At 42.1% G+C, this 25136-nt stretch overlaps 1 protein-coding gene across 4 annotated transcripts in view; it reads right to left on the bottom strand.

The window, feature by feature from the left end:
- Positions 1-25136, bottom strand: part of LUZP2 (leucine zipper protein 2) — a 485657-nt gene that overhangs the window by 199382 nt on the left and 261139 nt on the right. For all 4 annotated transcript variants that reach the window (XM_048483981.1, XM_048483982.1, XM_048483980.1 and 1 more), the window contains exons 2-3: positions 17482-17599; positions 7903-7973 (exon numbers count right to left, since the gene is read on the bottom strand). In XM_048483981.1, coding sequence (XP_048339938.1) covers positions 7903-7973; positions 17482-17599 — 189 coding nt within the window. The remainder of the gene's footprint in view (positions 1-7902; positions 7974-17481; positions 17600-25136) is intronic.

Raw genomic sequence — 25136 nt, forward strand, 5'->3', positions numbered from 1 at the left:
GAAAAACACTGGCTGTTCTGCACAGCCAGAGCAGCGGGGCTGCATTGGCATGGTTCATGCTGATGCAAGCCCCGGGGTCGTTCGCATGAACGGCTCCAATGACTGCACAGCTGGCGGAGCAGGCTCCATACAGCCACGCAGCCCTAAAAATGCGTCACCTCCTTCTGGCTTCCATCACTCTGTGGAGGCCAGGGGACACACCCTTATGGCCAGAGGGATGACAGCAGGGATAGAAATCAGCAGGTGTCTCCCCTGGCCTCCACAGAGTGATGGAAGCCAGGAGGAGGTAAGGAGGCATTTGGGGCTGGTGTGGGGAAAATGTCGCCTTCCACCTGCTGCCATTCACATGGCAGTGGGTGGAAGATGCCACTTTTGAAAAACCTTACTCGGGGTTCAAAAGCAGTGTTTTCGCTCTGCTTGGGCAGCACGAGCACGGTGCTGCTGCAATGCAGCAGCATCTGCTGTGCAAATGGTGCCCCAGGAACAGTGTTTTTACCATCCCTAGGGGACTGTTTTTGGGCTATGCGAAAACAGCCTTAGTTCCATATTCAAATTGTGTTCTATATTCCATATTCTATTCAATTGAAAGCCTCATGAGCTAATTCACACAAGGATATATGCCTTTGTAATATTCAGCAAGTATGGTTCAGGGAACATAACTGCTTCAGCATACAGCAATTATTTGTACATTCATGCTTTATAATTCCTGAAATGTGCTTTGTCACTTACCAAGTGCTCCATGGATCCACTCATGTCACATTACTGTTATCTGTTTGAGTGACCTGGACTGAAGATACATCTGAAAAGTTTCTTGGCCAATGGAACTTGACTGATTTACAGCCACTGATGGCAGTTGCCAATCAAAGCCAGATCACAGAGAAAGCAAGAATATAAACTACTGATTAAGGGGAGTGCTGATTTCAACAAAAAGTTGTAGCTCTAAATTTAAATACAGATGTGTAGTCAAAAATAGCAGGTTCCAATCTGGAACAGACCATTCTGACTTAATTCACCAGACATTAAACATAGGAGCAGCTGCATTTATTGCCAATTAAGGCCAGTGCAGTGATTCCTAGCAGCTAAACAATATATGTCTCTACAATAGGTAAATTGGAGAGTGTGTCTTATTCTGTATTTGGATGGTTTATCACAGAATACAGAAAGCAATGTTTCAGGACTAAGATACTGTATATCTAACAAGAATCATTTGATGCACTGTTTGATCCATGTTCTTTAGGAACTGAACATACAATATAGAGAATTCTTTGCATTAATTTCAGTTTTTATGTCAGTTTTCACATCTTGGCATTTTATCAATATGAACATCCAAAAACTTGCTCTTCAGTAACCTCAGTGTATCCTAGCTCCAGGGAGTCTGTAATTTTTAATTTTTAGATCACCTACAGAACTGGTTCTCAAAATAGTTACTTGTCTGAGACAAACAAACAAAAAGAGGAACTAAAAAGAGTACAAACCAAACTGCATAACTACTGCAGTGTTGCAGTTCTAGTGTACTCAGAGATTCAGTGTACTCAAAGATATGGTCCATCTTTCGGAATAATTGATTTCGTATACTAACAATCCTGTTGCATGTCAGATTGAAAAGGACAACTTTGAGGATACTTTGCTTCAAAAAAGGCAAATGTTCTGCTTGTTCAAAGAATTATGTTTCTTCACCTTCAAGAACACTGAAATCTTTATTATCAAATCAGTTAGCATAATTTAAAATGACAAAAAACAACTGTTTGAATCATACCCTTATGCCCTGTAACCACAATGTGAAGAGTTGAGCTCTCTTTTCCTCCAACATGTTGACATTCTTTGGTCAGTGTAAACAAGGGCATGTGCAAGGACGTAGGTAAGGGGGGGTTCTCGGGTTCAAACCCCCCCATTCATGTCCGAAGCTCCGCCTACCCGTTCGTGGGTTTTAAAAACATCTTTACTGTTTTTTTGGTTTTTGGCCTGCAGGGGACACATTGTTTAGGCTAGCAGCACCAAACTTCCAGGGATTGTTTGGGGGACTCTCCTGATGATACTACCCTGGTTTGGTGAAGTTTGGTTCAGGGGATCCAAAGTTATAAACTCACAAAGGGGATGCCCCCATCCTCCATTGTTTCCAATGGGAGCTAATAGAAGATGGGGCTACACTTTTGAGGGTTCATAACTTTGGACCCCCTGAACCAAACTTCACCAAACCTGGCAGATATCATCAGGAGAGTCTCTTACTGATACTACCCAGGCTTTGTAAAGTTTGGTCCAGGGAGTCCAAAGCTATGGTCTCCCAAAGCGGGTGCCCCCATCCCCCATTGTTTCCAATGGGAGGTAATAGGAGATGAGGGCTACACCTTTTAGGGTCCATAACTTTCGACCCCCTGAACCAAACTTCACCAAACCTGGGTATCATTAGGAGAGTCTCCTAAAGATACCCTAAAAGTTTGGTGCTGCTAGCTTAACAATTGCACCCCTGACAGCAGGCACCCCCCCCAAATTTCCCCAGATTCTCCTTTTAAATCCACCCCCTTCGGCATGGATTTAAAGGGAGAATCTGAAGTCCTCAGTTTAGAAGAAGAAGAAGAGTTTGGATTTGTATCCTCCCTTTCTCTCCTGTAGGAGACTCAAAGGAGCTTACAATCTCCTTGACCTTCCCCGCTCACAACAAACACCCTGTGAGGTGGGTGGGGCTGAGAGAGCTCCGAAAAGCTGTGACTAGCTCAAGCTCACCCAGCTGGCATGTGTGGGAGTGCACAGGCTAATCTGAATTCCCCAGATAAGCCTCCACAGCTCAATTGGCAGAGCAGGGAATCAAACCCGGTTCCTCCAGATTAGAATGCACCTGCTCTTAACCACTACGCCACATTGAAAGTGATGCTGTTTCACGGTGGGTGATAATCCACCCCAAGACAGCATCACTTTCAATGTTGTTTAACTGGGGACCCCAAATTCTCCCTTTAAGGTGGATTTAAAAGGAGAATTTGGGCTCTCTAATTTAAACACCATTGAAAGTGATGCTGTTTGGGGGTGGATTCCAGCATCACGGCGGCTGCCCGGGGGGGGCGGGGCGCAAAACTCATATTTTGCACTGGGCTCCATTTTTCCTCTATGCCTCTGCTCAGAGGGGAGGGCAGAAGGAACTGCCAGCTGCCAGTTGGGAGCCCAGCTGGTGGGGGGCAGGGGAGGGAACGGCGGGGGAGTCTGCCGTCCCCAGCTTTGGAGAGCCGCTTTGGAGGCCCCACCCCCGAACTCCCCCATATAAAATCTATGGGCATGTGACAAAGCTGACTGAAAGAAGTGTATGCCAGTGAATCCACCCCTGGAAATGGCCCATCATCTCCGGCATAGGTTGATGTAGTGGAGGAGCTCTGGTGCAGCAGTAGCTGCCACATTCAGGAACTGTGGAGCCGTGGGGAAGTCCAGCAACAGCATTAATGCCTCTCATCAGCATAGTTGCCATTTGTTCCTCCATAGAGAACACTTGCAGAAGCATGCCCTTGCAACTCTTCCATTATTCTCCCCACCACTGCCATGGATTGCACTGATAGTTATGTAGATTGGAAAATGCCCCTAACATCAGAAAAGAGAGTCATATCCCATGGTACCAAGCACTGACCCAGTGCTCACTCTTATCAGAAGATACTCAACACTGTCCAGTTTGTCAGGCAGCACTGAGAACCAGTCTAGGTTCTAATGCAGTTCTGTAAGACTGTGCAACAGTGTGATCAGCTAAACAAGAATGATATAGATAAGAAAGAGGGTTTTGAGGTAGAAGACTCAACCCTGTGGAAACTGCTAAGAGATTAAAAAAGAGGTACTATTGGTAAACTGTATCAACTCATGCTGCAGAATGAATTATTTGATGAAAAAATTAAAACCTGTATGATTAGTTGGGCTCAAGATCTGCATAAAGAAATACCATTAGAAACTTGGGAAAATGTATGGATTAAGAAACTTAAGTTTACAAAAGCGGTGAGACTCAAAGAAAATTATTTTAAAGTCCTACATAGGTGGTAAGTTAGCAAAAATGTATCATAATTGTACTGATCAATGTTTGCAGTGTTAAACTCAAAAAGGTTTCTTTATTCACCTATGGTGGAACTGTGAAATAACCCAGATATATCGGCATAGGATATATGGTGTAATTTAAAAAATGCTAAATATAGAAGTTCTGTTCAAACCTGAAGTTTTTAAATTAAATATAATAGAGAAAAAATTACAAAAAAAGGTTGAAATATTTTTATATATGCTAGTGGTGGCAAGAATTCTGTTTGCAAGAATGTGGAAGAGGCCTATAACACCAACAACAGAAGAGTGGTTTACAACTTTTGGAATATGCAGAAAAAGATAAGTTATCAAATTTGTTACGTATGAACACCATAGAGAGATTTGTATCAATTTGGGAACCACTAGTAAATTTTCTAAAAAACAATATTGAATATAAGAATTTATTAACTTACTTACAATATTAGAACTAAATGAAGTTAAGAGAAATTCCTTGAGAACTGATGAATTTTTTTCTTGAAGGATATGATCCAAGCAGAAGTCTGTGTTTGTTTTTGTGTTATTTTAAAATAAACTCAATGGTGTGGGTAGAGTTTTTTATTGGTTTTCTTTATTTTTTTGTTAATCTTGTTATTAGGTAATTGAATGTCTGTATTATCGTTATTGTAATATTAATGTTATCGTCTTCACAAAATTAAATATAAAAAATAAACAAGAATCTCTCAGGCAGAGACATAATGGACGATCATGATTAAAAACAGCCACGGGGCGGGGGGGGGGGAATCAAACAACCAGAGATGTATGGAAAGTCCTTCAAATGTGTGGTTCCTAGATTGTGAAGGTCTTACCTAATCATCACCTTGAATTGAACTCAGAAAAATACTAGCAGTCAATATAGCCATTCTAAAATGGGCAAAACATGGTTCAGCAGCTAGCCATTGTGTTGAATTGCAATGCACTGGCAAAGTAAATAATAGAGCAGAGGTGCAAGTGAGTTGTTTTGTAAAACTTTACTAGATAACAAAGTTACAGTAAACATAGGAATAGCAAATTCTGTCTATGCAAGTGCTCAGTCTGGGAGTCTGAGCAGTCTATATGTGCCTGTGTGTCTGCTTTTCCTCTTTTTCTGGAAGAAGAAAGGAGATATCATTCTAGAAGCTCATGTGATTCCAGTCATGTTACTTCAGCAGTTAATTCTTGCTTGATTGAATGAAGCAGGCACTGGTAAAATCCTAACAAATTCCTTCTCAAGTGTCAGCTACTGAAGTCAACCAGGCATAATGTTTGATTCTCAAATTTCCTCTTGGTAGTTTTGGAATTCACTTTCACAGTACTCAGTCCTATTATCTGGGAATCAATTTCTGGAGCTCTTCCATGCTTGTTTTTAACAGCCTTTGAACTTATTCAATACTTAAACTTTTGATCTGAGAAAATCAAATGGGCAAATCTGCTTGCAGCATCAATAAAAGTCAACATTCATTTGTTTCCACCAAGAGAAGGTTCTAGAGGTTCAGTTAGGTCTAAGTGTACTTTTTAGGACTTCCTTTTCTCCTGTTCCTTGATACCCTGAATAATGAGGAGCAAAGCATTTGGCCTTAATGTGTATTTCACAGTGTTCAGTACTTCTGACATAAACTTTCAGTGGTTTACCATCAGCTTCCAAAAGTTTATCATCTTCACTTCTTTTCAATTCAATAAAATATTTTACATTATTGCAAACATGGGAGAAAGATTGAGAGTCCAAAAGAAATAAAATCACTGTACTGTTGCAGTTATTTGTAATCATGTATGCACATCTTTTCTTTGTTCGCCCCTTTCCTGTAACTGAAGTGACTTTCTCTTTTTTGTCTTTAAATATGTAGTTTTATTAACTGCACCTCTTCTATAAACATTACCTGATTCTTCTCTGTCACTCTGAGCTGATTTTCTTTCACAACAGTTTTTAGCCAAATGTCCCCTTCCACAGTTAAAGAAAATTACTTCACTCGCATGATCTAGTCTAAGCAAAGACAGGGCTTTCATTGTACCTGATGTTTTCCTTTCTGCATCTGTATCTCTTAGATAATTGAGAATCTAATTCAGGTCCAATGACTCTCTGGTCTCAAGCACAGATACCTGGTATTCAAAATTTTCAGGCAATGACTCCAGGATTACAGAAATCACATCTCCAGAATGTTTTCAGCTGCCCCGATTTTCATAACCATGTCAACCATTCATTTTAAATGCACATTCAAATTGCCCCTTTCGTTCTTGCATGTAGAACGTCCTTTTTAAAAGTCTTGTTTTCTTAACTGATTTTCCACAGTATTTTTCTTCCAAGCCTTTCCAAACAGCATGAGCAGATTTGCAGTTCATAATAAGGGCACTCTCCTCATTCCCTATTAAGAACATAAGAACATAAGAACAAGCCAGCTGGATCAGACCAAAGTCCATCTAGTCCAGCTCTCTGCTACTCGCAGTGGCCCACCAGGTGCCTTGGGGAGCTCACATGTAGAATGTGAATGCAATGGCCTTCTGCGGCTGTTGCTCCCAATCACCTGGTTTGTTGAGGCATTTGCAATCTCAGATCAAGGAGGATCAATTTTGTTGAAACCAGGAGATAAAATGCTTTGGAATCAGCCATTTTAAACAGTTTCAATTCACATGGATTTGGGGCATATTACGAGCATGCTTTGAACAAAATTGTCAGATCAAAAAAAGTTCACTCATGCAACTGAGGGAAAGTGGGTAGAGAGGGACTACTTGCCAGGGCATATTGGTTTAGGGTTTGTACTGCATTCACTTGTGCTGAAATGGTTGTTGCTGGGTTAGAGGCACTGATTGAGGCTTCTTCATCTGACATCTTGCTTCCTTTATATAAACAACTCACTTTGCATCAGAAAAAAAAGCACAAGCATACTGGGCCCATAACCTTTTTTTGTATTGCAATGAATTGGCAGAGTAAATAATAAAGCAGAGGTGCAAGTGAGTTCTTTGTAAGACTTTACTAGATAATAAATAAAGTTACATTAAACATAGGAACAGGAAACTCTATCTATGCAAGTGCTCAGCCTGGGTGTCTGTGTAGTCTATCTGTGCCTGTGTGTCTGTCTCTCCTCTTTTTGCTGGAAGAAGAAAGCAGAGATTTTTCCAGAAGCTCATGTGATTCTAGGCATGTGATTTCAGTATTCTATAGACATACTCAATACTTAACACTTGCTTGACTGAATGAAGCTTGCACTTGTAAAATCCATCACATTGACAGTAGTAGAGTTGTGGTATATATTTTCTCTTTACTTTATCAATTCAAGCAGGCGAATCCATGGGGAAGCAGTTTCACAGCAGCTGGAGATTGTGCTGCCATGGTGCAATCACACCACCTCCAAAGGAATTTGAGTAGGCGCAGGAAGCAAGAAAAATTGCAGAACTCTTTAGCTACCCTTCAACTCGCCCCCCCTTGCAGACAAATGGGCTGCACTTGAAGCTGCCAGTTTGCTGGTTTAAGTCCATACTAGCAAAAGGGGGCATTTCTGGGCCTAATGAAACCTACTGAAACCAGCTCCACTCCTGGGAACACCCCCTGAACATCCCCACCAGCTCTGGTGTGGGCTCCTGTTCCAGAAGAGCACTGACACCATCCCCTCTTCACCAGTGCAAGTAGCATTGATGCTGCACAAGGGTCACACCACTTCAATTGTGGCTTCACCTTCTCCCCTCTTTGGATTGTGCTGTAAGAAATGAAACCTACCAAAATTCAAAGATAACAGTTCAGGTTGGTCTGCTGCTTCTGAATGGAGAATTGTTGCAATGACTGCTGTGTTGTGGTTACTTGTCCAAGTACAAAAAAAGTTGGGAATTCATGATAGTCAAGTGTGTGCACAGAAATAATTTTTTTAAAACACAAGACAGACACATTGTGATCCTTACCTTTGTTTTTGGCCTAATTCCAAGAGCTTCTGTACATCGCTTTTAGCAGATGCCTCATCATTTTTCAGTGACTGACAACAAAGGAAGAAACAGTGGATTATCAGGGAGTTCTTTATCATTTTTCAGCAGTAAAATTATTAATGATGACTCTTTTGATAAAAAGTTTTTTTTTCTTTTGTGAATAGCCTCTTTGATGATCAAGAACAAATAGGAAAAGGTACAGCTTTGTTCTTTTGCTTCAGAAAAACTGTGGTGCTTCTAAACAAATTTAGGGTTTTTTTGCTTGAAATGCTGAAGCAGATATTAGAATAAAAGGACTAGCATATGCTGATAGTGGTGAATAAAAATTTCAAATGTAAGTTGCTGTTATCATTGCAGAGCTGAAGTAGATGGGGGTCCACATTTTATCATGCAATGATCCTCATTATTTTTAAAAGGGTCTTATTTGATCTCATCCTCTCTCCAAGTAACTTTGAGTAGTTTACATGGATCTCCTGTCCTTCATTTTATTCTCACAACTACCACCAAAGCTAGCCAGAGGTCTCCAAATGAAATTCATGTATGAATGGGGATTTATCTGGGACTTCATCAGTCCCCTATGTGAAAACCTAACCACATACTAGGGGTGTGTGCCAAGGCTAAAAAATGTTTTTTTAAAAAAATAATTCAGGATTCAGGCTTCATGCAATATTTTTACCGTTCTTGTTTATTTTTGGGTAGGGCATCAGGAAGTTGAGATTCAAATCTATGTGGTTTCTCAGGTTCTACAGATCAGGACCATTATTTCCAATAGGAATGTATATGACAATCTGTGGCCCCTACAGAAAATGGTGCCTGGGGCAAGAACTAAAATCCCTCCACCCTCCAAATCAGACACCCATTTTTGAAATAACTGTATCAAAGTAGACCCACCAAGGAAATCCAGGGCCTCTATGGAGAGGCGGGTAATGGCAAACCACCTCAGAACATCTTTCCTAGAAAACTCTACAAGGGTTTCAACAAGTTGGCTGTAACTTGATGGCACTTTCCACTACCACCAAGTTTATGAGAGGTCAACCTTGAAATGAAATAATCTGTATAATTACTTTATTATTTTCCCTAGTGTGTTTTAAAATGGTTTCTTTAAACATCCAATAAAATTGTTAATAATAAAAAAATCTGAGTTTTTGCACTGAAAACATTGAGCCTCATTAGTCTGAAGATTATATATACCATTTTTAAGTCCTTCACAAATATTATTTCAGTTACAATTGACCCAATATTATGAGCCCCATATTTGGGCGATATTTGTGAATGAGAGCAAATGGCTTATTGTGGCCACCAACTGAATGTGTAACTGAGGTAAGTCAGTATGCCATGCACCCGTGTTACCCAAAATGGTAGGGCCTGTCCCCTTTTTAGTTGTGAAATTAGTAAAAGACAGACTTTACTTAGTAAAAGTGGGTAACTGGATTAATCTACTTGTTTATACCAGGATTGTTTCTCATTAGAAATGTGCAGGAGGTCAAGGAATAAAGCTTAACAAATTCTGTAAACAAGAACAATAAACTTATAAGCACACAATTAGGATAAAACATACATACTAGGATATCTGGAGAATGCTAAGACTTAGAAAGGAAGAAAGGATAGGGTTTGTGTGATGGGCAACAAAAAAACCCAGGTTAATTTGAAGAGGCAATTCTGACAGAATAGGAACACAATGAGTTAAACCAGTGCTCCCCCTGACTGGGTGGCTGAGCTGCAGTTAGCCATAAGGGCCAGAGGGTGTGTACTCACATAGGGAGATAGGGACAGACAAGACAGAGATACAGTCAGAGAGACATCTGAGAGTCAGAGAGTCTGTCAGAGAGAGACTGTTATAGCCAGAGCAAGGTAAAAAACAGTTTGCAAAAGGCACAGTTCCAGAGAAAACAAAAAGGCTCTCAAAGCTGAGAGACAAAGAAGATTAATTCACCAGGGGCTAGATAGCCAGGTATTGGTGAAGGAAGTCAAGGAGACCAGGGTGACTATAACAATACCCGAGCCTCAAGTCTAGGGGGAGACCTATTCCCAGGGATAATCCTAAAACCACACGAAGGACTTGGTTATAGTCTCTATGGAGGCTGCGGCTAGATATGGGACCAGAGAGTCTCTGAGGGTGTATGTTTTAGAATTGACAGAGTCAAGAGAGGGTTTAGAGAAACCCCAAAACTTGCTCTGTTCCAGCCCAGTGTGATACCCTGAGGAGGAAAGGGAGGGTGGTTTAGGTACTTGTACGGGATCCATGTAAGAATGTTTACCCTGAAGGAAGTAACTGAGTGTATGAAGATTATTTTTAATTGAAACAACATTTTAATTGAAACAGCTAAAGTAAAATTGTCAGGAACTGACAGTACCATCCAAGCATTCCCTGCCTAAGGAAAAGAAAAGCACAAAAACTCTCTGAGTAAATCCTATAAATAAATTTTTGTTTGGTTTACTGTTAAGAAGCGTCACAGAGATAATTTTTTCCTCAAAGGTGGCAGCGTACAATTCCCTGATAGGATTAGCCTGAAAAGCTTGTGTGTGGGGGGTGTGTGTGTGTGCCTGGGCTATTACCTGCCCTCAGCCCTCCTGTGTGTGTATATTACAGTTTGCAATAGATTGAGGTTGATGTGGGTAATAATTACCTGTCCTAAAGAGGAATGGTCCAAGAAACAGAGTTCAACACCTGTGCTGACCTCCAAAGAGTCAGAGCGAAAGCAGAGCTGGGAACAGTATAACCAGGCCAGAGAATAGTCCAGAAAATACTGAACACTGATTGCAAGGTGAACAGTCTAATTATAGGAGAATTTTGCTCTCTAGCAATGCTAAGAGAGGTATCCTCTTAGCATTGATTACTCTTGTTCTCCAAAGGACAAGAGGACAAGAGAAGCGAACTCGTATAGAGGACAAGAACAGTGAACTCATATCTGGTGAATCAGATTTGTTTTCTCACTGCTACATTCCTGCTGGGTGACCTTGGGCTGATGACAATTCATTCAGAACTGTCTCAGCCCCACATACCTCATAAGGTATTTATTGGGGGAGAAAAAGGGAAAGGAGTTTGTAAGCCACCTTCAGTCTCCTTACAGGAGAGAAGAATAGGGTATAAATCCAAAGTCCTACTATTCCTCCTCCTTGTCCCTCTCCTCCTGTTCCCCAGGCAGATTTTTTTCCCTATTGGCACCATTGTGCAAAATCAGGAAATGGCTTCCATCTTTGGTCTGTACTGCTAAAGCACCCTTTATAGTAGGGGGAAAGGTAGGATACTGTTTCCTAAAAACAGACCCTCCATTCCACCTTGGGTCTGACTGGTAACACTGGTATATATACACCACCCCTGTGTCATCTTCCATTTTGATGTTTCAGTCTGGAACTGAGTCACTCTCTTTTTGGCATGCCAATATTTTGAGTGATTCACATGTACATTTATTCCCATCCCTTGATGGCTGCACTTGTGAATGTTAGCAGGAGTTATGAACACCAGAGGCACAGCATTTGATGTTAGCCAATGTCTGTTCACTCATTCCACCTTAGTCCACACTTGTAGAACATCATTTTCTGAGCAGGCCTTATCACCATGGTGGCCTGTCTCCACACGCTATCACAGTGAATTTTTGTAGCAGCATGAGTCTAAACAGCACCAACAATCCTACATTGCAATCTCAAAAAATATTTTTCTGAGAAGCAGTTGCACTGAATAGACCTGAGTAGAATTGCTAAGGTTGATGCTGTTAATCTTAATTGGCATCATGGAGGAAGTAACTGAGTGTATGAAGGCCAGCTCTCCTCAGAATGATGTGGTTAGATCCTGGTGAACTGCACCATTTCATACTGCCAGGGAAGAATATCACTGTGGCTTGCTCCTTCCTGCAAAGGGAAAGGGAGAATAAACTTCCTGGAAGCAAAAGGCCAGCACATCAGTGAAAACGTTTCTAGATCAGACTTTGTTATGTCCTTATATGTTCTGGAACATGAAGGAGGACTTTTTTTGGCATCATCTGGAATCACACCAAGAATGTATTTTAAGAAGAGGCAGATTCCAAGTCTTGAGCATTCCAGTATGTATGCTTTTAAAGCTCTTTTCAAGCCAATCTGAGACACAGAAAAAATGGAATCCAGTGCTAATTTCAGAAAGCTGATAATTCTATGTTTGTTCCAGTAGTTTTTTTAATTATCTCTCCATGAAGCTAAGCATAGCTTAACATGGTTGTTCTTTGCCCATTTTATTTGACAACAACTCTGCAAAGTAGGTTTGGCTGGAAGAGCATAATTGGCTCAAAGTCTTCCAGTGATCTTACATGACAATGTGGGGGTCTCCCAGGTCTCCCATATCTTAATTCCCTGCACTCCTAACTGCTATAACACACTGGCGATCACTGAGGAAAGACTGAGCAGGGCACATACATGCGAAAAGCAGCACCTTGCTTTTTAGAGAATGTATTCTAGCCCATTGCTGGCATGTCTGCTCTCTTTTCAGGATACTCTAACCAGTTGCCATGAACTTCTGTCATGCTGGTGTTCTTATCCTTCAGAATTATCAGGACCAGTGTGGATTTGCATGCAGCTTTGGTGGTTCCTCAAAGCAGTGTCCTGATGCAGTCCAAAATAAGACATAATGTGTTAGCCAGTATTTTGTCCCAGCAGTGACCTGCTTCTCTTGATCCCAGTAGAGGATATGTGTATGTGTGTGTGTGTGTTGGGGTGGGGGTGGGGGTTTGATTGTCTATGTTAGGATTTTACAAGTGTCAGCTTCATTGAGTCAGGCAAGAGTTAACTGTTGAAGTCACATGACTGGAATCACATGAACTTTTTGTTTCTTCTTCCAGAAAAAAAGGAGAGGCACACACAAAGGGACAGACAGACTGCATAGACACCCAGGCTGAGCACTTGCATAGATATAATTTCCTGTTCCTATGTTTAATGTAACTTTATTTGTTTAGTAAAGTCTTACAAAACAACTCACTTGCACCTCTGCTTTATTATTTACTCCATGAATTTATTGCAATACAACAATAGCATGCTCCTGTTGCGTATACTTTTCTTTTTGCTGCAAAGTGAGTTGCTTATATAAAAGAAGTTCCTAAAGAAGCAAGATGTCAGATAAAGAAGCCTCAATCAGTGCCTCTAACCCAGCAACAACCATTTCAGCAAAAGTGAGTGCAGTACAAACCTTAAACCAATATGCCCCGGCAAGTAGTCCCTTTCTACCCACTCTCCCTCAGTTGGATGAGTGAAATTTCTTGATCTGGCAGTTTTGTACAAAGCATGTTCTTACTATGCCCCCAAATCTCTGTAAGTCAGAACTGTTTAAAATGGCTGATTCCAAAACATTCAATCTCCTGGCTTCAACAATAGAGAATGAGGAGAGTGCCCTTATTATGAACTGCAAATCTGCTCATGCTGTTTGGAAAGGCTTGGATGAAAAATACTGTGGAAAGGCTTCTAAAAAGGAAGTTCTATGGTGCAAGAATGAAAGAAGAGGACAATTTGAATGTGAATTAAAAAGGGATGGTTGACATGGTTATGAAAATCAGGGCAGCTGGAAAAGTTTTGGAGGATGAAGATGTGATTTCTATAATCCTGGGGTCATTGCCTGAAAGTTGTACTTGAGGCCAGAAAGTCACTGGACCTGAATTATGTTCTCAATTATCAAAGAGATACAGATGCAGAAAGGAAAGCATCAAATACAACAAAAGGCTTATCTGTGCTTAGATTTGATCATGCCACTGAAGTAATTTGTTTTAAATGTGGAACAAGGGGACATTTGGTTAAAATTGTTGTGAAAGAAAATCAGCTGGGAATGGCAGAGTGGAAGAACCAAGTAATACTTATAGAAGATGTGGGATTAATAAAACTACAGCTGTAAAGACAAAAAAAAGTCACTTCAGTTACAGGAAAGGGGCAAACAAAGAAAATATGTGCATACATGATTACAAATGTCTGCAACAGTAGTGATTTTATTTCTTTTGAACTCTGGATCTCTTCCCCATGTTTGCAATACTGAAAAATATTTTGTTGAATTGAAAGTGAAGATGATAAACTTTTGCAAGCTGATGGTAAACCACTGAAAGTTTACGTCAAAAGTACTGAACACTGTGAAATATGCCTTAAGGCCTAATGCACTGCTCCTCATTATTCAGAGCCATCAAGGAACAAGAGAAAAAAAGTCCTTACAAAAGTACACTCAGATCTAATTGGACCTCTAGCATCTTCTGTTGGTGGAAACAAATACATGTTGACTTTTATTGATGCTGCAAGCAGATTTGCCCATTTGATTTTCTCAGATCAAAAGTTCAAGTATTGAATAAGTTCAAAGTTTATGTGATAGCTGTTAAAAGCAATCATAAAAGAGCTCCAGAAATTGTATTCTCAGACAGTGGGACTGAAAACTGTGCAAGTGAATTTCAAAACTACCAAGATAAGATTTGAGAATCTCCATCTGAAATTATGCCTGATTGACTTCAGAAGCTGACACTTGAGAAGGAGGTTTTTTTTTTTTTAGGATTTTACCAGTGCCTCCTTCATTCAATCAAGGAAGAGTTAACTGCTGAAGTAACATGACTGGAATCACATGAGCTTCTGGAAAGATCTCTCCTTTCTTCTTCCAGAAAAAGAGGACAGGCAGACACACACACACATATAGACTTCACAGACACCCAGACTGAGCACTTGCACAGATAGTTTGCTTTTCCTATGTTCAGTGTAACTTTATTTGTTATCTAGTGAAGTTTTACAAAACAACTCACTTGCACCTCTGCTCTATTATTTACTTTGCTAATTCATTGCAATGCAACAGTCTGTATAGGATCTATTTGGTAATGTTTGAAATTGTGCTTTCAATATTTTACTTTTAAGAAACTTCCATCCATTATGTACTTCCTTTTCTTATAGTGTTCTTAACCATGGGATTACACCTAGTAGTTCCTTAAATTTCCTGGAATGATATCTCTTAATGTCCAGAATGTGGTTTTGACTATGTCTTGTCTTTACTTTCTGCTGTATAACAAACTCCAGGAGAACATGGTCACTGCCACCTAAGGATCCCATCTTTTCCACCACATGCTCTCCTCACAGGTATAATTATCCCAGACATACAGTGCTACTCCTTATCCTTTCCTATTCATTCTATGTCCAGGGATGGCATCCATGGCAATCCTGGACTCCTCTCCAAACTGCTTACAGCCACCCAGTGAAGAGTCCTGTGTCAAGTGAACCACAGGCCCTACCCCACTCATTAGGAAAGTTGGGGCAGTGCAAGGGGCCATCATAGCTCCTTCTTGCTCTCTGGCAGGTCAAAGAAAGCTGGTCCACAAACAAGCTGCTGCATGGTGGCTGGCTGGAGAGTAGGCCTGTCTCTGCTGAGCTTGCCTGACTTGCTGTGGAATGCAGAAGGACAAGAATTGCTCAGTCAACCCTCCGCTGAATAAAGACACCGGGCTTGGGACCAGCTTGCCAACCAGGGCCTTGGCATGGCCAGACTAATGGCCCAAGGGATCTACCAGCTGGTGATTTTGTAGCTTTAAATTTACAGAAAGATCCCTAGTCCTATTTATGTGTCACATTTTCCAAATGTCTATCTCCTGTGTTTGAGAACTGCCCCAATCCTCAGAAATCTCTCCTGTCTGATCCTCATCTAGGACAGTCAGCTCCATTATGTCCAAGAAATCCTCATGCTTCCCAATGTTCTGAAAAGTAGATACCCATGCCTCACATTGTTGGACCTTCTCTTCCAAGAGAACAACCAACTTGCACTTGCTGCAGGTGTAGCTACCCACATCCACTGACAAAAAAAGCAGCAACCCCACAGCTGTTACAGGTGACCGCAACAACTCCTTTACCATCTATGTTCTGTAGTCCTAAATAGGTACTGAAACAAAACTCTGGGCCTCCTTCATAAAAGCCTCCCAGTAAAATCCCCAACAAATTCCTGTTGGCCACCTAATCTGACATTTCAGATCTGATCAAATGCCTAACTAAGGTAAACGTGATAACCAGCACTGTCATGTGAAAGCCTCTAAATGAATTATAGGTCTTCAGGCCTGATCCCCAGGTTAAGAGCAACAGGCCAAGAGCTCTTCAGCTCATGTCTCCAGCAGGGAGGAGCCTTGCAATTCAAAGGCTCACAGCCCCAGCCTTTCAACAGCCACAACAGTGATTCCCAACTGGAGTTCTGTTCTACCCTGGGGTGCCATGAGCATGTCCCAAGTGAGAACACTACCGCCCCTCACCACCCTCCCCAGTGCTTCCCTTCACCCTGGGAGGTGTCATGATTGGTTCTCCTGCTTTGGACAGCAAAGATGAAGGCAGCCTACCACACACCCCTGTTAATCCCCCCACTGACAGCAAAGGGATGTTTCAGGACTGGCGGCATGAGAGCAGCTGTTCATCAGAAGAGGATGAACCAGCTGTTGATCCAGAGTCCTCTGTGGGGCCCTCAAAGTTAGGACTTTCTCAGAGTCCACTCCCAGCACTCCAAGCAAACGGTCTTCCCAGTTCACCCACCCATTTAGAGCAGCATCGCCAACGGTTATGCCTTGAATTAGCTGAGCGTAGACGATCAGCTCGACTGGCTGCTTGGCATTTGTAAGTTACTAGCAGGATCAGCTCCTTGCAGAAACATTCCTACAGCATTTCTGCCCTCACGCTGATAAGAGACAGCTCACAGGTGGTGTGTTTTTTCAGAAGGCAATTCGTCACCTTGACGGCTACTCTGCTTCAGTTCCGCGAATTGCTCAGAAAAGCCTGCTTTCCAGTAATGACCCTTGGACTTTGCCCCCTGGACCTGTTTTTGGATTTGTGTTTTGGATTGTGATGACCTGGTAGACTGGTGAGCTTGCTTACTGATTTTCAGACTGAACTCTAACCAGCGCCTTGTCGGGTGCCTTAAGATACATTTCCAACTTGTGTTTAACCTGCAGTAAATATCTATCAGCTGCACCCTGTCTTCTGTCCATCCTTGGCAGTCAGCCCGTGACAGGAGGAGAGTGGCAGGACCCCCCCCCCCGCCAGCCCTCACACGAATGGAGCAGAGCCAGTTCAAGCAGCACCAACTCATCTTGCCCACATTTGACCATGAGTACCAGTGTGGTTCCCAGCACATGTGCAAAAAGTAAGCCCTGCACCATTGTCAAGGGCTGCCCTGTTTCCAGAAGGCCAGCTTGTGTATCTGTGGGAGCCAGCCAGCACTCCCAGTCTTCTTCTATCAACACAGCAAAGTAAAGTCTACTTTTGATTTCATTTCCTAGTTCTTAGGAATATTTTAAAAAACCCTGGTAGGGGAAAGTGGGGGGAGGGTGGCAAACAGGGGCACTGGGAGGGGAAGGTGGCAGTAGCAAGCAGGGGCACTGGGAGGGAAAGAGGGGTGGCAGGGGCAAACTGTTTACAAGGTACCGTGAGATATGAAGAGCAAGGTCAAGGGTACTGCGACATCGAAAATTTTGGGAAACACTGAGCCACATCAACAGTGGAATGTGGGGCCAGAAATTAACCTCAGGCAAACAGACCTTCCTCACACAGCAACAATTTGGCCACCAACAAACTTTCCCATAGTCTAGGAAAACAGAAGATAAGTCTTACCTGGAGATTTACTTTAATTCCCTCAAGTTCTTTGGATGTCTTTGACAGCTGGTGAAGAATGCTGCTCCTTTCCTTGAAGACTTCTTTAAGTTGTCTTTCCAGATCCTCATAGCCCTGTCTAACACAGAAATAACAGAGGTGAGATATTTTCAAAATAGTGATGTAAAAAACTCAGTTTGTTTTGTTAACATCTGACATAAACTCTATTGTTGAGATTAGTATTCATGTTTATCCAATTTATCTCTATTCCATTTGTTTCAAGTTTGTCATTCATATGTATAAATTCAACTGTTTCACTTTAGTCTGCAAAATGTAACTTCAGATTGATGCTGCTTTTCAATAGGCAGTACTGTCAATTGACTAAACCTGAGGGAAGATGGAGGTTACTGAGAAGGATAGTCTGAGCTTGCTTTACATAGTGAGGTTGCAGCTCTATTTGGCCCAAGATCCTATGAGACTTTCAAAAGAGGTGAGAACAAAGAGGAGACAATGAAGAGGTGCACCTCAGCAGAGAATTCAAGGGTGGTGTCTGAGGATGATAGGTTTGGGGAGGAGAAGGATCACTCTCTAAAGCACATATTTTCTCCAGAAAAAGTTTGGAAGGTAACTGTAATTTTAAGAAATCTCCAGGCCCTACCTGGAGGTTGGCAATCCTAATCACTACCATGGTCTAGTAATGCTGTGTGGATCTCACCTTTGCAGGTTAGTCCACCAAGGCCCCACAGTTTCATTTACCATATTTGAAATATGCATAAAGAGATGTGGCTTTAAAAGCCAAGCTGAAGGTTTGGGGAGCTGGAGCTCTTCGCTAAATGTGACATGAAATCAGTCATTTTCCTGAGCATCCCAAATATTTTGGTCTTTCAATATTTGTGTTTGGAACTGGGTATTAGATTAATAAGACATTGCCATTATGAAAACACTTTTCAATTTTTTTTAAATATCATGGCAAGAATTTCTCAGTATTCTCAAAAGACCACCTCAGTATACTGGAGAAACAGAATAAGAACAAGAACTGAAAAAATACAGCAATGTTTAATGTTTCTGGCAGGCACCTTGATCTTGCATTCAAGGTCATAATTTTATGGGTTGAATCTGATTAGGGATACATAGGGTTGTGGTGGAATGGTGAAATGAGAAGCAGTTTGCTTTCAGTAGAATTTGGAAAATATAGTGTTTGGTGGAATGAATCCTGCAAGCACCTTGTTTACCACACAGGTACAGGTCACAAACTGCTAGAGTCAAATAAGGAGTTCACCCAACCTCCTTGGTTCTACCACGACTGCTACTAGTTAAAATAACATTTATTTTATTGTGGTGATAAGAACAAGCCTGCTGGATCAGACCAGAGTCCACCTAGTACAGCACTATGCTACTTGCAGTGGCCCACCAGGTACCTTTGGGAGCTCACATGGGGTATGTGAAAGCAATGGCCTGCTGCTGCTCCCAAACACCTGGTCTGCTAAGGCATTTGCAATTTCAGATCAATGAGGCTCAATATTGGTAGCCAAAGATTGACTGTTCCTTCATAAATCCATCCAATCCTCTTTAAAGCTATCCAGGTTAGCGGCCATCACCACCTCCTGGGGCAACATATTCCAAACACCAATCAAACGTTGCGTGAAGAAATGTTTCTTTTATTAGTCCTAATTCTCTCCCCCCGCCCTTCACAGCATTTTCAATGTATGCCCACTGGTTTTAGTATTGTGAGAAAGAGAGAAAAAATTATCTCTGTTGACATATTTTACCCCATGCATAATTTTACAGACTTCAATCATATCCCCCCTCAGACATCTCCTCTAGAGTCCCAAACGCTGTAGCCTTTCCTCATAAGGAAGGTGCTCCAATCCTTCGATCATCCTCATTGCCCTTCTCTGCACTTTTTCTATCTCTTTGATATCCTTTTAAAGATGTGGTGACCAGAACTGAACACAGTACTCCAAGTACGGTCACACCACTGCTTTATATAAGGGCATGACAATCCTTGCAGTTTTGTTATTAATTCCTTTCCTCATTATCCCCAGCATAGAGTTTGCCTTTTTCACAGCTGCCATGCATTGAGTTGACATTGCCATGGAACTATCAACTAAGATGCCCAAATCCCTTTCCTGGTCTGTGACGGATAGCACTGACCCCTGTAGAGTGTATGTGAAGTTTGGATTCTTTGCCCCTATGTGCATCACTTTGCATTTTGCTTCATTGAACTGCATTTGCCATTTCATAGCCCACTCAACTAATTTATAAAGGTCCGCTTGGAGCGCTTTGCAATCCTTTGTGGTTCTCACCACCCTACATGATTTGGTATCATCTTCAAACTTGGTCACCACGCTACCCACCCCTACTTCCAGGTCATTTATGAATAGGTTAAAGAGCACTGGTCCTAAAACGGATCCTTACATCTCTCCATTGTGAGAACTTCCCATTTACACCCACCCTTTGCTCCCTGTTTCTCAACCAGTTTTTAATCCACAGGAGGACTTCCCAACTTATTCCTTGATGGCTGATTTTTCTCAATAGTCTCTGGTGAGGAACTTCTGAGAATGCCATCTTGGGGGTCCTGGATTTCAACCTATTACCTAGCAGCCTAAATTTAGTCTCCAGAACCTCCTGGCTACATTTCCCATTGTCATTGATGCCAATGTGGACCACAACTGCTGATTCCACCACAGCACTGTATAACAGCCTATCTAGACGAAGCATGGCATCTGTAACCTTCACACCAGGCAGGCAAGTCACCATGCGGTCATCACACCTCTCACAAACCCAACTTTCTACATTCCTAATGAGCAAGTCACCTACTACAAGGAGCCCCCCACCTCCCCGAGGGGTATCCTCAGAGCAAGAGGATAGCTGATCACCAGTTAAGGAAGGAGTCCTATCTAAGGGAGCATCTTCTACCACTTCAGACTGGCACCCTCTGTCCCCCAGACCCGCATTCTCCATGACATCTGAAGAGATGTCACCTTGGGAGTGGGACCCGGCTTTTAGGTCCCCAAAAGCCTCGTCTGTCACCCTCTCTGCCTCTCTCAGCTTATCCAGGTCTGCCACCTTGGCTCCAACGCACACATTCCCTGAGTGTCAGGAGCTCATTGCAGCAAGGGCACACCCACGATTTCTGTCCTAGCGGTAGATAGTTGTACATGTGACACTCAGTGCAAAACACTGGAAAGCCCCCACACCCCTGCTGACTTCTTGTCTTCATATCTAATTCTGTTCAGATATTTAAATATTAAACTTTAATGAGTGCCTCCCACTTGACCTTTCTGTACTTTCTACTATCCCTCAAGATATGTCCTTATTTAGTAAAACACCTGTGCATGCCATTAGGCACCTGCCAGTACTTCCAGAGACTGAGCAACACAGCTAATAGGAAACCCCACCTCTCAGCAGCCCCACCCCTCAGATGCCTGGGGCAAGCACATCATCAGAACAAAGAAAACAAAAAATCCCCTGTTAACCCCTGTTAGAAAGACACTGTTTTTTTAAAAAAAATGTGGCTTTGAGAAAAGCCCTCCAAAAAGAAAACCAGAGCTCGCTCAGCCCTTTCTGTCCCAGTCCTCTTCTCCACTGCTACTCTTCTGTGCTGCTTCCAGAGACTGAGGAACAACAGGATTTCATTCATATGGATGAATTTCATTAATCTGGAAATAGATTCTTTGTCTTTTTAAGCCTGTTCCTCAGGCTAAGAATTGAAAACTTACCATGGCCATCCACTACAAATTACCTGAATGTATAGAAGAATGAGACATCTCATCCATGGTTTTAATTCAAATCCAGGCAAGAGTCCTCTCCCTTCCCTCTCTATGTGAAGCCAAATCAGGTGATATGTGAGTGTAGAAGAACCAGGGGTGGTTTGTAGCCCTGGGGCATACAAGACAGTTGCCCTTGAGCCTAAGCTGGGAATGCATGCTGAAACCAGGCAGGCAGCAAGCTCTGAGCTGCCATGGTTGGCTGTCAGTGTAAGGATCTCAGTCGTTCTTGTTTCCCTTACAGCCAAACCCTTACAGCCAAAGCTGGCCTTGACGGAGATTCTTTTGGCCGGGCGTCCGGCCAGGACCTGCACCAACCTTGTGAGAATGCTTATCTCGCTTTCGCATAGTAGAAATCCATTCTCATGAGAATGGAGCCGGGGGGGGATGGGTAGTCAGCATTATAACCTGTTGTTTGAGCGGGGTTGCTCATTCCTGCCATGTCGTGTGTGTGTGCTTTCCAGGATGTCTGAATAAACGGACTTATAATCAAAAAGCCTTTTTATTTCTGCTCTTTGGAATTCCTTACAGTCAGTCTGCACTGAGAAATGGAGGTTGCCCCCCACCCTGCAGAAGAATTGCCAATTGAGCCTTTCTAGTTTTGACCACCATGCTGGTCACCCTCGAATAGCAGTTTAGTGGCCAGCTGAGTAATCATCTGATGTGTGAATGTGGGGTAGAGCCCCAGTATTCATCAGTAGTGGCTTCTTTGAGCAAGAGTGACCAGATGAACAATCTATTATCAAAGGAAGAGTCCAAAGAGGGGGCCCATGTGTGTTCAGGTGTTCCAACAACTGGCCTTCTGCCCCTTGTCTTCTGCCTTTTCTGGTCCCCCTTCATCTAGAGTTCTGTCTGGTTGTCCCCATTGTGACTAAGGCCCAGGTGCTCATCAACATATGCACTTTGATGGTGAGGAGAGATGGAGAAAGAATGAAGATAAAATGATGGGAGGAAGGGAGGAATGGAAAAACACTGAAATAAAATGAAGAACAGGAGACCAAAAAAGGAAGAAAGCACAAGTACATAACAGCCTTGATAGATCAGACCAGTGGTCCAGCAACCTGTCTCACAAAGTAAACAACCAGTTACTCTGGAGAGCCAACAATCGGGCACAGAGGCTGAAGCATTTGTCTGATGTTGCTTTCTGTTACTAATATTTAGCGGGTTACTGCTTCTGAATGTGTAGGTTCCCTTTAGTCACCATGGTTGGTAGCTGCTGATAGATCTATCCTCCATGAAGATAACGGGAATGCAGAGGGAGGAATGGAAAATGAGGAAACGAAGGAAAGGCCCAAAAAAGATGGTAGGGTAAATGGCAGAGAGCAAAACTGAAGAGAGGATGAGAGAAAGATAGAGAAATATAGGAAAGGAAAAGGAGGCCATGAGGGAGGGAAAAGGTAGGATGAAAGCAAGGAAAAGGAGCAGGATGTTGGACTCCTTTTCAGGCAGAGAAACCAACAAGTCTTTACAAGGAGAGGGTGGAAAACCTGATGTCACCACAGAAGCAGAAAATTGAAACATCTCCAAAATGTTCTCTGGAACATTTAATAATCCAGAGACTCTCCACGAGTTTTAGCCACCCCACTTACCCAGGGATACAGCTCTGTCTTCTGACTGAATCATCTCAAAGCCCAACAGCATCAGAGGTCTCTCCCTTCTAATTTCTCAAATCTTGCAAAGCCCTGAGCTATCCCAATCCTGCTTGAATACTTGCTGCTGTTAGCTTGAAGCAGCTTGAAGAACTTGTAGCCTGCTTCTGGAGATGTGAGGAGTGCATCTCCACCTTTCTGCAGTCCCCTCCACCCAGCCTCACATTGGCACTTCCATGCAGCCCCCAGCTGTGTCGGCATGGTGGTGGTGTTTCAGGGACATTCCAGGGGGGCAAGGCAGACCTCAGTTGGCCTGCAGAGCCTGACCAGATCCCGTGTGCCTGCGGAATTGCCAGCAGAGATATGTCACAGTTTTTGTTTTAACAATCATAGTTTTTATGACTACATACATCTTCCTTTTATGATGAATTTAAAAAATAGGGACCATGCAGCTGTATCAGCCACATTGATGTCTATTTTTTTGTGATGGTTCTGTCTGGATCTTTTTGTTATTTCCTTTTCATGCAAGCAATATTTAGACCTGTCTATCTGTCCATTTTCCATTTTGTGCTTTCTCTTCTTCTCTTCAAAAAGGCAAAATTCCCTTAAAGCACATTCAACACTTTTCAGTCTATTTGTAGAAAGATGCTACTTTAGATCTAGGCAATTTCTATGAATTCACTGCTCATCTATATTGTTTATTAGGCAAATCATTGTGAAAATTCAGATGATGATGATTAATAGTTAATTGTCTATATGGAAATTACTTTTTTATTTGCTTGTTTTGTGCTGCTCTGAAGCATATATCTTCAACTTACACTGCCATAGTATAGCTAGAAATACCAATAAAATACCATCCCTAAAATTCATATTATGGGATCTTGTCAAGTGACTTTAAAAATGCCTTACTATGTAAAAATAAAAGTAAAATAAAAAACTTAAATGAAATACTGACAACTATACTATCTAAAGTATATTCAAGCACCTGGCAATCTGGCCTTTAGGTCACTATTCAATTGCAAATTGGTCTACAGTTTCCTACTTACTCTGAAATACTTAGAACCAGTAAATTTGTCCTTCACTTCTACAAAGGAAATCAATAGCAAATAGTTGGGATTTTGCAAAGTGAACTGAAAGAGAAAGCAACAACACCACAATACTCTTTTGAGTCTGGAGCAAGACAAGTCAATATCTATCTGCATGGCAGAGAAATAAAGCAAATGGTCTTTTGAAAGCAGAAAAGGAAATATGGAGCAAAGGGGAATGGTTTAGGCTTGGTTTAGGCTTAGCAGGGAGCCACTAAACAGAAGTGTGAATGCATCCTTTGTACAGCAGAATCAATAGCAACTTCCTCTTACTCTGTTGTCCACTTTAGTCTAATGATACCATTTTAAACAACTCTTGACTAAAAGAAGAACAGCTCATTCAAACAATCCATACACTTTTGAGGATTGCATAAGTTCAAGTAGCAAAACACTGCTGTATAGTCCCATTGCTTATTATACAACTGCAGTCTCGGCCAGTCTGGCAAGCCATTATTGGCAAGCTATGGTCATTTCTCAAGTTATTTTTTAGAAGAAAAAAATCATGCCATAAGATACATAAAACATGATGTAGAAATAATGCATCAGGTCTGTTTTAGAAGATGAGTACCCCTAGACCTATTTCAGAGTTTCCCCTTATAAACACTGGAGTATTTCTTACTCATTCACTTGAATAAAGGGCACAATAGTGAAAGTTCCTTACCATTTGTTTCATCCTCAAATGACATCTTCATGCTCTCTGTAACTTCAGACAGGGATATGCAGCATGTTCTAAGCTAACACAGGCGCTAAAGAGCATTCTGACTTTACTGTCTGCTCATGGAGTGCCACAACATTAACTCACTTTTTCACTGGTTTTGGGATAGAATTTAGAAATTCCTTGACATTATGTCTAAACCACAAGTATGGCAACAGTCAGTAGCTGAATATCACCTCTAGTTGAAGTGTTCATGTTCCCTTGCCAATAAGAGAACACACTTTTGGGGGGGAAGTGGGGGTAGAGCAGCTAAAACCCTCTTTTGAAGACAACAATACCATTCTGCCTTCTTTGATACTGGAACTTGGCCTATTCCACTTCCACTGTACATCCTAGGATAAGGTGACCAGATGGTCACCTTTGTGATCCAGGACGGCAGGAGCGCACGGGCTTCTGGGGCTTGCCGTTTGCCGCCCTGTGACAGAGCGGCAAACGGCAAGCCCTAGAAGGCCATGCGCTCCTGCGGCTGGGCGCACGGGAGGCTGCCGCACTGCCTTGTGCCCCCAAGGCAGTGCAG

This window comes from Sphaerodactylus townsendi, linkage group LG02, assembly GCF_021028975.2.
Source record: "Sphaerodactylus townsendi isolate TG3544 linkage group LG02, MPM_Stown_v2.3, whole genome shotgun sequence".
Classification (NCBI taxonomy): domain Eukaryota; kingdom Metazoa; phylum Chordata; class Lepidosauria; order Squamata; family Sphaerodactylidae; genus Sphaerodactylus; species Sphaerodactylus townsendi.